This window comes from Artemia sp. Qi Xiang Cuo, chromosome 14 (assembly GCF_049724085.1).
Source record: "Artemia sp. Qi Xiang Cuo chromosome 14, ASM4972408v1, whole genome shotgun sequence".
Classification (NCBI taxonomy): Eukaryota; Metazoa; Arthropoda; class Branchiopoda; order Anostraca; family Artemiidae; genus Artemia; species Artemia sp. Qi Xiang Cuo.
In genome coordinates, this window is record NC_142807.1 from 48,614,678 (window position 1) to 48,629,509 (window position 14,832).

Genomic DNA, 14,832 nt, shown 5'->3' on the forward strand with positions numbered 1-14,832 from the left:
CCAGCTCAACTGCGCTATTATCTACATTTAAAAAATCACCTAAAAACTCATCAATATTATCAAATGATGGGTGTAAATCATCCCATGGTGAATTGTTGGGGAGCTCGACATGTGCATGTTCTTCTCTTTCTCCAACTGACGAGCAGGGGGGAGAAGGTAAGTATGGAACCAGGACAGCCTGTAAATGAAAAAATAGCTTATTTTCAAAGCTTTCAAATCATCCCTAGTGTTTTTAAAATTTGGATTATTATTGCTTAATAACATTTGGTTAATTCAACTGAAGATAATCTAAGATATGACATAGAAGGCGACAATTTTATCGTTTATTTTCAAAGTGTTAAAAATTAATTTTTTTTCGGCACTCTCCCCCAGCGCCCCCCCTGACCGTTTCTCACAGCGCTTCCCGGACCAACCGGGGCACGGTTCGGAACCCCCATACCTCCCTGTGGAGCGTATCGGGCCCCCGCCTCACGTCCCGCGGAGCGTTTCGGGCCCGTGGTGCATCCCTGTGACGCTTCCCGGACTCGTGGTGCACCCCCCGGTGCGCCCCTAACCATGCCCCCACAACACTCCCCGGACCCACCGGCGACTTCCGGGCTCCGCGGCTCCCAGCCGTTTACCTAATGCCCCAAAAAACCGTATTGTTAGGCGGCATAAGTCGTTTCGCCTACTCCCCGTACATGTTATCTATTACCCTAAATGAGCATAGATTATTTTTAATAGCGAGTCTACTATATGTATATTCTTGGTCCCTGTGATATTCTACACTTAACTTCGAGAACAATTAATTATAAGTCAAAAATGTTTAACTATAACTAAAATATTATCAAGGCTTTGCACGAGTGACAGTTATTTTAACATGCCCTTGCGCAAATTAGGGGATCCATATTTAACAACTAGATAAATGTGAATAATCTCACTCAGTTCCTTCTCTTGAACTTTGTGATAATCAATTGTAAAAAATAGGGGATTTTGAGTTTCAAATGGTGAGCATTAATTGAAATTACCCATGAAAAATATTCGCTTATGCGATAACAGCGAAGAAATAGCAACAGTGAAAATATCAAAGGTTAGAAAAAATAGAATTTTGAGTTTCAAAGGCAGTGATTATTAATAGAAATTACCTAAAAATATTCGCTTATGAAATATCGAAGCGATAGCAAAGATTAGAAAAAGAGCGGTTTCATTGCAAAAATTACATTTAGATATCTCCGAGGGAGGGGGGGAGCAGAGAAAAGAGTGGTTCGATTGTAAAAAAATTACATTTAGATATCTCCGAGGGAGATGAATTCAAAAAAATGGTTTGGGCGAGGGTTTAATATCGCACAGATATAAGTTTATGCTGGGATTGAAAAGGACTAAAAATTGGAATAAATAGAAAGGTAGGAAAAAATGCTTACATTTGCATATCCCGGCTGCACTTGGGCACCCGAAGGACCAGGTAGTGCGTGTTGGAAGGTGGACGGGGCGGCGTCGCTATGTTCTTGTGCGACTGGGCCGGCTATTTCATGATCGTGCGCTTCGGCAGGGTTCACCATATTATAAGAAGCCGACCAGTCTCTTTTTAACATAAGCACCGGCTGCATTGAGGCTAGCACTGATCGGACTGTATCGTCATCTCTGGTTTTCTTAGCGGGCGGCGGTGCCATACATTCTTCACCATTTGCCTTAAAAAGAAGAGAACAAATTAGTATCAAAATAATTTGCCCCCCTTTTTTACAGAAAGAAAGTTAGCATCATCATCCATATAATTTTGTTTAGTTGATCGTTAAGAAAGCACAACGTAAAAAATTTCGTGAAATGTACTAATTGCATCCTTTTTTTGAATTTGAGAATTACGGCTCACTGAACCGTTCAAAGGCCGGCCTAGTTTGTATATTTATCACACCCCCCAGAGAAAAACAGTCCACGGAAAATAATCCCCACGGAAAATATCCCTGAGAAAAGACATGGAAAAATATCCCCCTTCCTCCACTGAAAGATATAGTAAAAATGCTATTCAATTTACGCAAAATAAAGCAATGTATCTTTTTCTTAAACTCACCCCTCTTACTTTTCACGCGAATAAATAGTTTGTTTTCACCTTACAATGATGAAGATAGACTTGAGGCATGGCCCTCTCACCCTTTCACCAATGTCCCAAATATATTGTTAGATCTTAATTTGAAAATAACGAGATTTCACTGGTTGTCCAAAAAGAGATTGTATATGCCTGCGCTTAATAAATTGCAATTGTCTGCATGAAACCGCTTTAATTTGACAGGAGAAAAACATCCCATTTTGATCTGAGAAACCTTTTTACAGGAAGTGCTTTAAAAGGGATGATAGCTAATTTTAGCCACGCACTGGAGTCTTGTGTCAAAACAGAACGGCATTTTCACTAAAAATTGACAGAAGTCAGCGGTCACTTTAGCTGGAAATATCGATAAAAAGAATATTATTTATATTGCAAGAATTAAAATCGTAAGGAGTGGAGGGTTTAGATGGTTAAACAGAGCATATTTTATAGTCTTCTAACGACTATAAAGATAGCATAGTGGAGTTTGTATTAGAGTGGGAGACGGGGGGGGGGATTTAGCTGGAAATAGATAGGGACGGAATGTATCAAAATGGTATTTCTTTTTGCGAGAATTTGGGGTTGTAAGACAATGGGGAAGGGAGGGGGATATTGTTAGACCCTAATTCGAAAATAACTTGTTTCTCTTCTTCCACACAGGTTCTGTAGGTCTTAGCTTAATTATTGCATCATTGTGTTTTAATTTGACGGAAGAATAGTTCCGTTGACCGCGTTTGTAAGCCGGAAATGGTGATAGCTAATTATAGGCCTCGCACTAGAGAGTCTTGTGTCAAAACCAGAGCAAGCTAATAACAACAGAGCGATGGATGTCTCATAGAAAATATTACAATTGATAAAAGTAAAAATTTAACGAAAAGAGAATTATTTCTTTTTGCGAGAATTTGGGATTGTAAAACAATGGTGGGGGGGGGGTTAGGTTTTGAGGCTAAAGGAATATATTTTATGTTTTCCATTGATTATAATGATGTTTGTATGGTTTGGGGGGGGGATTTGGGGTAAAGGAATATATTTACGTTTTAGCTGAATATACTGGAGGATGTCCAAGGAAAATTCGTTTGAAAATAAAAAATGTACTTACATTGCAAATTGAAGTTGCCACGGCTTCTAATTCATCAATATTATCCATTGTTGTTTACACAGCGTCAAAATACTTTCTGATAATTGAATCACATTGCATGTCCGTTATATACGAAATCTCAAGGGAGAATTGTTATGTAACGGGGAAAATCATATGTAAGCAGGCCTCTGATTGGCTGAGAAGGAGGATGTATCCGACTCGCTGATTGGCTGAGAAGGAAACACGTGATCTAACTGTTTCCGGGAAACTCATAACATTTGGTGAGAGCAACAACAACAAATACTATTTCTGGACACCATGACATTCGCCTCGAGCATGTACATGACCAAAACAACAACAAATACTATTTCTGGATCATAGCATTCGCTGAGAGCGTGCACTTACAACAACAACAAATACTATTTCTGGACACCATGACATTCGCGATCGATTACGCAATCAAGTTCTCAGAAATTCACTTCCCCCTCGAGTCCTAGATCAATAACATTGTTCCCGTTAGAATTCAATGCGCATGTGCAACCTTCGCCCCGGAGCTATTACACATAGAAACATCAAATAAATCGACCTTGGAAAAAGAGGTCATTGACCCCGATTACGTAATCATTCTCTCCCTAGGGAGCGCTATGCCCTTATTTGGACCATAAACCACGTGGTGATCGTGGGAGTTTTAAAAAAAGTGTCCGGATCGGGATTCGAAGGGGTGGTGTTATCGTCGGACCTCCTGACCCCTCTCTACTCATAAGGCAAGCAAATCCATAAGTACATGCTCTGGAAATGTTTTTCCTATGGCTTCAAGCAAATAGCATGGGAATTCCTATGGCCTCAAGCAAATAGCATGGTCCTATAGCTGCAAGCAAATAGCATGGGAATTCCTATACCTGCAGGCAAAATGGAACCTACTACTCTACTCCCGACATCCAACGACAATGATCCGTTGGCTTAGAGGTTTGAAATCTATCCTTTATGGAGAAATAAAAGTTACATAGTGGGATAAAAAAAGAGGCCTCTTAGAACCATGCAAGAAGGTCTCCTCTCCTTAGGGAAATTCCGAGGTAAGATTGTGAAACTGCGCGGAAATCATTCGAGAACTTGTCATTTTTTCATGAAGGTGATGATCCCTGTTTTCGTCCCTTGGCTCTCAGAGGCTCAAACATGCTCTTTTTTGGTAACGTTATACTTCCACCCCGTATTTTTGTCTTACCTCATATTCCTACCTCCTGTATTTATTTTCATAAATGTTTTGACTTATGCACGTCCCACATCATAGTGACATTTATCGATAAAGAAAACCGAATAACATGAATAACAAGGCAATTTTCTTGATTTTAGCGTCACACTTGTATTTAAAAAGCAAAGAATAAAAATTGCAAGAAATTAGTTTAACGAGTTTGCACCAACAGTAATTTGTGTCCAACTGTTCTATAATAATACTAAGTCTTTTTAACTTTTGTCAGATTCCTCTCCCAGATAGAAAAACCGCTGTTATAAGTTTCATCTTTTCAAGTTTTAAAAAGTATGCCTTAAACATTGACTCTGATTGGTCAGTCAAGAAATTTTTGCTTGAAAGTTGAACAATGTCCAACTCGAGAAATTACGAACGGCGAACGTAATTGACGCTGTAGTCCTGTGTAATTTCGATTTTATCGACAAGTGTGACTATAATGTGGCACGGACATTACATGTATATAGACGGTATAGTAGATCGCCCACTAGAAGGATCCGATAACTTGTTCCACCACGAAAATTAATTTTTTTTTTTATAGAAGAAATGAAGAGTGTTTAAATGTTACTAGGTGTGACCGAGCTTATCATTGATTGTTACCTAGTAGGAAATGTAGGCACTAGCTTATTGATGGCCAGTGAAACGCAACTCTTGGAAACGGAGAAATGATAGTTCTCCAGACTTGAGGAGAAACAGTAGCTTTCTCAGCTCTCTCTAAGGTTGTTCTATGTGGTCCTTATTTGGATGTGATCCATGTCTTTGACTATGTGATTGAGAAAGCTTAAACTTTTGGATATATATTTGCATGAAAGTGGTTGCAATTGACATTACTATGATGAGCTTCTCTTTTGCAAAATTGATTAAGTTTTCTTGGACATTTTAAAACACATTATAGCATAAAAGCACTTAATTAAATTAAATATGGCCTTCTTAACGATGTTTTGTGAAAATCAAGATTACTACTAAATTTAAAAAACTTGGTGCTTGAATTCAAAAATATTCTCTAGATTCTAATTAGTTCATATATATGTTTAATGCATTTAGTTCTTATGAACTCTTGAATTTATGTTTACGGACCAAAAGTTCTCTTATTAGAAAAGAATAGGTCAATAATGAACCCTAAAAAATAAAAGGGTTAGAGTACCCTGGTATAGGTGGCAAGTGCAGGCTTTACTAAATTTAGGCTTTATATATACTAAAAATCTAAATATAGCTCTTGATTCTCTTTATTTGTCAAAACTTGTTCTGTAGTTTCAAAACTTTAAACTTGTCTTAAATGTGTTGCCTTAAAGAACATTCAAAGTGAAACTTGTATTGGCAACCAAAATATATAGTTCTGAACTATAAAATAGCAATATTTTTCACGTATATTAAGGAGATGGAAGAATCGAAAACAGTCTCAGAAAGCTGATGATATCTTTTTAGAATATCGATTCTTACATTTTGCTAACAAAGCAGATTGCTAGCTGAAGTTGCCAAGCAGTAGGTCGATATCAATGTCGATTGAATGATTTAAGAATGGTTTATGGGCAGTGGTGTAAATACCTACAACCCCCCCCCCTAGTGACACATTTATTTGTGTCCCCCTTCCTCACCCATGCCTAACCCTTTTTAAAGCAACTTGGCGACAATGCAAATGATTATGGTAAGTCATAGTAGTTATCTGGGTATTGGATGCGAAGAATTGTACGCAACACTCTCCTGGCTCTCTCCTATTATCATATTTATGGGCTGATTTTTATCAAATGTCTCCCTTCGCTTTTGCTTCCATCTCGTTTGATTTTAAATTTTTTAGACAGGAAAAAAAGTGAAAATTAAATTTGAAATAGAAAATATTTGATTTTTAAATTAACCAGAAAAAAAAATTTAACTTGTATAAATTTCCGCATTAAAAAAAAAACTCGTATAGGGCCCCTTCGAGCCTCCAAAGATTCTGCTCCCTCCTATACCCCCTCGACAGTGCTGTTCACGGAATTTTACCAATTTTTTAAATGTATTACAGCCGTGGCAGGACTCAAAATACGAAAAAGTTCCTTAGCAAGAAACATTTTCCGGTTATTTTACGGCTGAGAGACCTAAAATGGTTCTTGGTTGAAAGACCCCCATCCCATGATACAAAATACTGAGTATTCAAATGAGTACCACTTAAATATGGTCATTCGGGTATTGTCAAGTGTCATTCGTTAGTCATATTTAAGCATAATCTCAGTAATAATGAGCAGTAAATGAGTCCAGTGGTCTCCATTGCAAGAAATTCAGGGGGGGATATAAAATGTGTTTTCAATATTTGGGGGGGGTCGTTTTTTTCAATTTTCCAAATCACTGTGGAAAAACAGTGTTTGAGTCATTGAGGTGTCTTTAGCACAAACTGTCTGCAGCTTAATTTGTAAAAATTGTAGCTTTGTATCTAAATTGGTATCGATGAATCACAAAGAATGATTTTATACAAATCTGAAAAAGCTATGCCAGCTGGGACTATCTGTTTTGGCTTTACTCTAATTAGCCATGGCTCTCAAGTCTTTCATCACTTCAACCAAGTTGATAATTTAAAAATCAAGAGACTGTTCAAAGTCCGTCAAGTCGAAGCTTTTCCAAGTCAAGATTGGTTCTAATTGGGTTTCCAAGTTGATTCACATAAAATAGCGCCTGTCCCTTTTTATGTCCTTCGAGGGGCTTTTCGGTGGGTAACTTATTTATCCTTATTCCACCAATTTTGCCAGGAAATGGAAACGCAATGGTGGGGAAATTGCTGTGGTGGTAATGGCACATACTCGAAAGTGAAAGGGGCATGACTGCCTCCAGAAAACCGAAAATATTTAGTAAGCTGGAAGTCTGGTATATTTTAAATAAATAGGACACTTCTTTATTTTAAAAAAAAATCTCAAACCTTTGGCACCGTCTACTCTCCTATGCTCAGGAAAAATTATTTGGGTCTTTTTGGAGATGGCAAAGAGAACTGAAATAAGTAGAAATTTGAATTAAGGAGGTTCTAAGCTTTCTCAATATTCATACTCTTAGCAAACATGGTCATAACTTGATTATATATACGGGGTCATGGCTGGTGGGAATGAACCCACTTCGCCTCGCCGTCAGTGTCTTCTCCGCTCCGATGGTCTGGCGAGATTTCACTCACAAGGAAATTGCACAGTTCGTTCTTCTGCGCCAGTTTCCAAATTAGTACTGGATGGTGTTAAGAATGGAGCCCAGTCGTTTAACCAAACAAAAACCAGGTCACAGCTTTCTTTGCCATTAGGCAGTCCTTGTATTTCATCTTTGATGCAACTGAAGGTTTGTTGATATGACTAAATTTTTAACTGCATGATGAAAAAAAGTAGAAAAAAGAAAGATAATTACTTATTGGGGGGATATCTTTCGTTGAAATTTAGATTTGAAATTGGCGTATAAACTAATCTAATGTAGAAAATAGCAGATACAAGATGGTTGGTTTTAAAACTATATTTTTGCGGAAAGTTTAATGCCCTGGTCCGATTATAGTTGCACTTCGACAACATTAAAATTACGCACAACTACTGCGCCAACTATGAATCCCGGGAGTAATTTTTTGGATTGAACAACGTTAACTTTCAAGAATAGAACATTTTGATCAATCAGCGAGGGGATGCCACTTGTAGAAATCACGTACACCAGGTTGTGGGTGCCAAGCGGTGTCGAAGTGTACCAAGCGTGGTGGAACTGTGTGGCACACGTGGGATTCTGAGATGTACACCATGTGGTGGAGATTTGACGCCCCTTGCCAATTTAGAGTAAAGATTCAAGGCATAGTTTTTGAAAATTGGAAAAGGTGGAATCTTAGTACAGTAGTTATACTTTCTTTCAGGTGAATCTAGCAAAAGATACTAAAACATTGTCAAGAGTGTATCCATGATGTTTTCGGGGGGGGGGGGAGTCTACAAAACAAGCTTTTAAAAACGTATTAAAAAATTATTTATATGTATTTTTGTTGCGTTCTTTTGAGTTGGACATAAATTTCGGGGGAGTTCAAACCGGATACCCCACCCCTGGATACGGCCTTGGACATTGTAATAGTAGGCAATAGCTGGGAACAAATTAGTGTTGATTTAAGTTTTTTAAACTTTTTCTTACCATTTCAGTTTCCGCTTCTATAGTACAAGTATGGCGCTAAATCAAGGAAAAATGCACCAGTATATCATTAATTTTTTTTTTCGACAGGCGTGGTTGTGGCATAACCTTATGAGTTATGACTCTAAGTGGCAAGCTCCAATAGTTACAATTATACTATTATTCTTCTAGTCTTTGTTGAAGTTTTTTTATGATATTAGCTTGACAAATAAGTAGGCCTATTACCGCTTTATCTAATTTTCAGCAAAATACTCTTATCAGAAAAGCTTCTTTTTTGTTTTGTCAATTTGTCCGTATTGGTACTTGTGCTATTTATGGCTGCTAATTAATGGTAGGCTACAAAGAATAGAGGAAATATTTTTTTTTTTATGAAAGTTTAACTTTCTTTTTGAAGATAATTATCTTCTTTAATTTATAATGTTTAGATATAACATATGTTGGTTTTTAAAAACATTATGTGAGCTATGCTTGCTTCAAAAAAAATATTTAAGGCATTTGACAGTTGTTGCTCTAGCGCTATTATTAAAGCTCACCCGGAGTGAGAGCGATCTGAAGCATCACCCCCCCCCCTTCCAAATTAAAATAGTTTAATATTCAGTTAATGATTTAATTCTTTTTCTTCTCCCTAAGAAGTTGCACAAAAAAGTATATCTTCGGGTATTCCTTGAAATCTTATGCTCCCCCCCCCAAAAAAAAGCCACCATTCGATGTTGAAAAGAGTAATCCCTGCTGTAGCAGGAAAACTATTACGACCTTTTTGCTGATTTGACGATTGTATTGACCCATCGGTTTAATGAAAAGGAATCTTATCCAACAACACACAACAATAGATGAAAAACGAAAAAGTACGGTTTTTTCTATGACAGAGGAAGGAAGTTTGATTCTCTACTATTAAAGCATGGTTATCGTAAGGTAATAGGCCGTACAGGAGCCATAAAGCCACTTCTTCCGCACATGTTTTAGCTAATATATCGTCCGAAGTCCTAATCTATAATGTATGTAGTGTCGGACCTCTGAAAGATACTTCTGGGGCTTGGGTCTTTTGGCTCCTGACAAGGCTGTAATCCGGACTTGAGACCTGACTTGATAGGCTCCACTACTTTTAAAGTAAAAACAGCTATATAACACTCACCTGTCTGGCCCTTTTTGATGACGGTCTGTGATAAAATTCCAAATGTTACCTCCTCTCGACAACCTTAACTTGGCTGTCTAAGATCAAATCGTACTATGTACATATTTCATGGAATTCAGCTAAGGCTTGTGTTTTCCATCTGTACATTTTTAGTATGTTGTTTTTCTGCAGTCTTGTGAATTTAATATTTCAACTTAAAATACCAATTTCGCTGTAATCGTTTGCTGAGATTCAGCCTTACCCGTATACCCAATTATTTTATTGAAATTTGCGTTGTATTTTTTTTTAAGATTGTAGAATACGTCAGAAACATAGGAGATCAGGAAATTTTGTTACTTGAGTATTATAGCGACAACTATGTTGTTCTTGATCTATTGTGAAACTGGTTTGTCTGTGTCCACTCGGAGATAATTAGCTTAGCCTGAGTCAGATGAACTACTATGCAGGTATAATTTAATTAAATATTTAATATATTGAGTTACTTAGGTTAGGTATTTAATGTAATGGGTTCTTGGAGGCCTGCTTTCCATAATTATATATAATTATGTTTTAGTTTCCATAATGTTGTTACTAAAGTATTATATTCTCATCATATTTTGGTATATTTTATTATGATTAACCTAACTTCACTTCTTGAGTGTGGTTGCTGAAATACCTAAGTACCGACATTTTATTTATTATATCTTTCTCCAAGAACAAGTCAAAATGATATCATAATTCTAGTTGGGTCATTGCTTGTGTCTGAAAGTAATGAATCGAATGATTCAATATCTTATTCTTTCGGTGCAAGTTACAGCTGTAAGCCTGTCGTGAAATCGCATGTTTCGAAAGAAATGTAAACTTTAAATCATCTAGTTGTAACCTCTATACTCTTGTAACGTTTAATGAAAATTAATGTTTTAAATCACTCATAAATTAATGAAAACTGAAAAGCTGTTGGATGAATTTCTTCGGATTATGTATACCATACACATCATCATTTTCGGTGTAACCTACTGACTCCAAACTGTAGGCTAAAAATTTTCATTTTGAATTTAGTATGTTCTTTTAGACGTTATCCCACTTCTATTTAACTTGTCTCTTTTCTCAAGCATAAAAGATGTACTTGAAACACTGCTTTTTTGAGTTATTTTTATAACTGTATTTTGTGGATTATGTCTTTCCAAAGTTGCAAATTGTCTAAGTCAACTTATACTAGACAAAGCAGACAGACTGTTTCATATGAAGGAGTTACAGCTAATTTTATCAGTACCTGTCCTGTCTCTATCCATAGACGTATTACACAATATGCTAACTTTATGGTCTTTTTGCCATCTAAAACCGTACATTTTAATATGTTCAACGGTCCTTATTTGGCATTGATACCCTTTATCTCCTTTAAGGAAAGGCGAATAAATGTTATGGAATCCTTTTCTGCTAGGACATTAAGGGGCTGTTTACTATCTGTCATAAGTGTACAAAACTTTTTGCCTCTGGGGCTAACTCATCCTCCTGTTGCTGAGGGCTCAGTACTGGTCTACACCAGCACCTTTGCTTGTGATGGAGGAAGGACGAGGGGCCTTTGCATCCTATTCTGGACTTAGGTGGCTCTACTATAGGTTAGGCTATGCGAAACAGTCTATTGCTTAGATCCGTCGTAAAATACCAATAATTACTGGTTGTTGTTTACGATAGATTAAAATTTTATTTCAAATTATAACTGTGTAATTCAAAAACTTTATATTTTTTTTTATGTTCCCAACAAGGACGAAAAATCAATTTTTTTTATGCATAACCATGAAAGACTTCTTTATAGAATAATAAGCTATTTTGTTTTTTCATGTAAGAAAACATTCGTATTTCTTACAGAGTATTTTTTTTTTTATACGGGATCACAGAATGTAGGCCTATTATCTAATCAAAAGCTTATAAACTTATTTGATATATTTTTCTATAATTTTTGTTTTAATAAAAAAATAACAGCGTTAAATAAACATATACTAAATGTTTTCATACTTTCTGCATATCTTTTTCCTTTTTCCTTAAAAAAAGAAAAAGGAAATTTTATCCATTCATTGGACGAAAATTGAACTTCACTTCCACGGTTAGATATGTTGATACACCTGTTCAATTTTACTCTGTTTCACATGGATTTAGAAACAAGAAAATGGAACGTAGATGCTAATTTTGAATGTTTTCTCTTTTAGAAAGATTTAATGATCCCCCGTCGAAGTGGAAGGCCATGTCATCGTAAAAGCTTCATTCTGGCAACATCTCCTACACTCCCGAGATGTCATTCACCACTTTCGCAAGGTAAAACATTTAGTAGAAGTATGTAATGAAAGAAATTAGAGAAAAATCGGAAGTCTTGTCTGTCGGTGTATGAGGTGTTCATTTTGTTTCAGGAGGAAGATACTTGGAGGGGGAAGATTATGTTTTTTTGTTATGCAGTAATTTTTTCTCTTGGTTGTCATTTAGTAATAGTTCCACATACGTCATTGGGGGGGGGGGGATAAGAAATGCGGGAAAAGTATATTTTGAAGCTACAATAATTCCATTTAATGAGTGAGGGAGGGATAAATGGCTTGTATGGGGGGGCCTCCAAGTCTTCTCTTTTCTCTGTGTAAGTGTGGTCTCTATAAGTTGTTTCTTGCTAGGGAGTATGCACTATGTTCCTTTGATCTGCATTAAGTTAGTTCCGCCAACCTTGTCTCTGTTTGTTCAGTATACACAGACTGGCTTTGTTCGTATACTCTCTGGTGTCTTGTTGGAAAAGGAAAATGATATTATTTCAAAAATCATGAGTAAGCCCACCTTGTGCGGATGATGATTGTATGTAGATTACCAACATGTGATTACATCTAAACGTCATTGAAACCAGAAACTGAGCTTCTAGCTCTTTCTCTCATTTTTTGCAAGTAAATTTTCTTTCGAATCTTGAGTTTATATTTACGTTTCGTGACCTGAGAGCGAAATTATCCCATTCCATAAGAGACAAAAATTTCGTAATTTTTTCAGCTTTTTTGATTGGTCTCTGAGGGGACTCGGTACAACCCTCTTTTGTTAGCAGTACAAATTCAAGTTTTATCAAAATCGACATCTCAGAAATTTAGAGAGCGAGCTTATACTATGGGCGAAATTATTCCATCATCCTTCGCTGTATTTACTATCAGTAACATTTTTATTAACTGGACTATGGAGCTTGCGAAAAGGAACTTCCAGAACATTTTGTCGAGTTATACTCCGAATAGTTTTGAGCAGAAGGACAGAACTAATCCTCAGGGCGCGATAATTGCTAATGGGTTTTTTTTTATTCCGTTTAAGAGTGTGTTCCAGGGTCATAGCCTGATCAAGTACGTACACAGGAATTTGTTTTTGGGGGGGGGGCAATTTGTTTCGGGGAGGGGGGGGCAAATCCTTCAAACCCATTATTCTGTGAGAAAAATCAGAAAATTATGGGAAAATGAAAAAAATCGTGAGATTTCGGGGCGGGGGGGGGGGGGGCGGGCCCGGCGGCCCCCCCCGGCGTACGTCCCTGAGCCTGATTACTAAAATTCTTTTTTTTTTATTATCTTGCTAGATATTTAAATAATTTTTACGTTTTATTAAGGTTATACGTAAAAGTGTGCACAGATGCATTGAGGTTCGGTCTATGCTGATTGGTGTTGCAAAGAATTTTCCAGAGACCGGGTTTTAAACTCGAAATTCAGCTTTCCTGATGAAATTTCATTTTCTGTTGGGGGGAGGGAGGAGTGTAAGGCCGACCTTAGGGAGTGATTATTCTTCTTTTTTTTCAGTTATGTGTGTTTTTGATTGAAGATTTGAAGTTATATAAGCCCGTAATTCGGTGATCAGCCGAGTTAGCGGAAGACACTCGTTAAGTGCTCTGTTACCGCGAAAAAGAAATTCTTGAAAAGCTACTGTGTCTTGGTCTAGCGTGATCGTGAAAAAACCGTCTTTTGGATCGTTACTTCTCTGAAAAACCAAAGAAATTGTCTATCAGACCACATTATTAATTCTCTCATGGAGGAAAAATAATACAGTTTTTGTTATTTTTATGTTGCCATAAAGGCAGGCAAGAGCCTTGCCTGCTGGCAAAAGATTTTGTTAGGTATTATGCTGGTTTTGATCAACGCAAATGAGCCAAATATTCTTCACGTCATTGCTACCACTAGAGAATCTTTTAGGCAAACTCTTTTAGTAACGTCGTCTCATTGCCAGAATGCCCACTTATCTTTTTTATTTTTTTATTTATATAAATGTTGTATCTTGTATGGACCAGTATTTATTCAGACAAAAAGCCAAGCAAAATAGTTAGGCGGATACTTGCGAAAAGAGGATATTTCGTGCATTCAAGGGAGTGCCCACCTGCTAAATGAAAAAAAAAAAAATACTTGGTTGCTTACAATAATATATGTTAAAAGAAGTTAATGAGGTAGAAGTAAGAACTAAAGGAGGAAATCGAGCGATTAGAAGAAATTGTACAGCAAAAACTAAGTAAATAAAATAAGAAATCCGAACAATCAGTTACTTTTGCAGCTCTTGGAATACGATATAATAAAAAAATGATAATAATAAAATCACAAGAAAGTGAATAGAAGCCATACAATTTTTATTTGCCTTATAATAGGCAAATAAAACTGCCTGGTAGTGGTGGATGCTTCTGGTTGCTGATTTGTATTCTGTCTGTAACTACCTTAGGTACACCGTGGGAAAAAAGAACTAAATGATCTCCCCCAAGATTTTAGCTAGACCTTTGCCTGTTAAAATTCTTGTTTATACACTATCGTCTTTCTGCTTGATTTTACTAGAAAAATGATCGTATCTTGGGTCAATCTTCTTAAAATTACTTTTCGCTTTTCCCCGTCACATTACAAAAGCAAAAAAAAAAAAAAAAAAAAAAAAAAAAAAAAAAAAAAACCGGTATGAAAGTTATGGATGACAGTCAAAGACAAAGAATTCCATTAATGAATTCTTCCAGGGGACTAGCCATCATCGAGAGCTATCGAGAATTTGTAATTTAACTATGAAATTTGACCGAAAAGACAGTGAAAGTTTGTGTCCCTTTTGTTGGTGAGCTCGTCAATCAAAGTGGATGACATAACAGGGAACTCCCACAGCGACCAAATTTTTCAAATGATAATTTCTTTGAGCCGATCTTAGCGTTTTCCTAACAGAAACTGGCCATTCCTGAACTTTAAAAAGAAAATTCTGCTCCGTAAAAAAAAAAATCACACTTTCTA

At 36.7% G+C, this 14,832-nt stretch overlaps 1 protein-coding gene across 7 annotated transcripts in view; it reads left to right on the forward strand.

Moving 5' to 3' along the window:
- Positions 1–14,832, forward strand: part of dop (microtubule-associated serine/threonine (MAST) protein kinase dop) — a 256,822-nt gene that overhangs the window by 131,547 nt on the left and 110,443 nt on the right. For 6 of the 7 annotated variants that reach the window (XM_089100465.1, XM_089100467.1, XM_089100466.1 and 3 more), the window contains one exon: positions 11,797–11,902. In XM_089100465.1, coding sequence (XP_088956591.1) covers positions 11,797–11,902 — 106 coding nt within the window. Of the gene's footprint in view, positions 1–7,395; positions 7,666–11,796; positions 11,903–14,832 lie in introns of those variants that run through there. The other variant, XM_089100469.1, reaches the window with a different exon arrangement.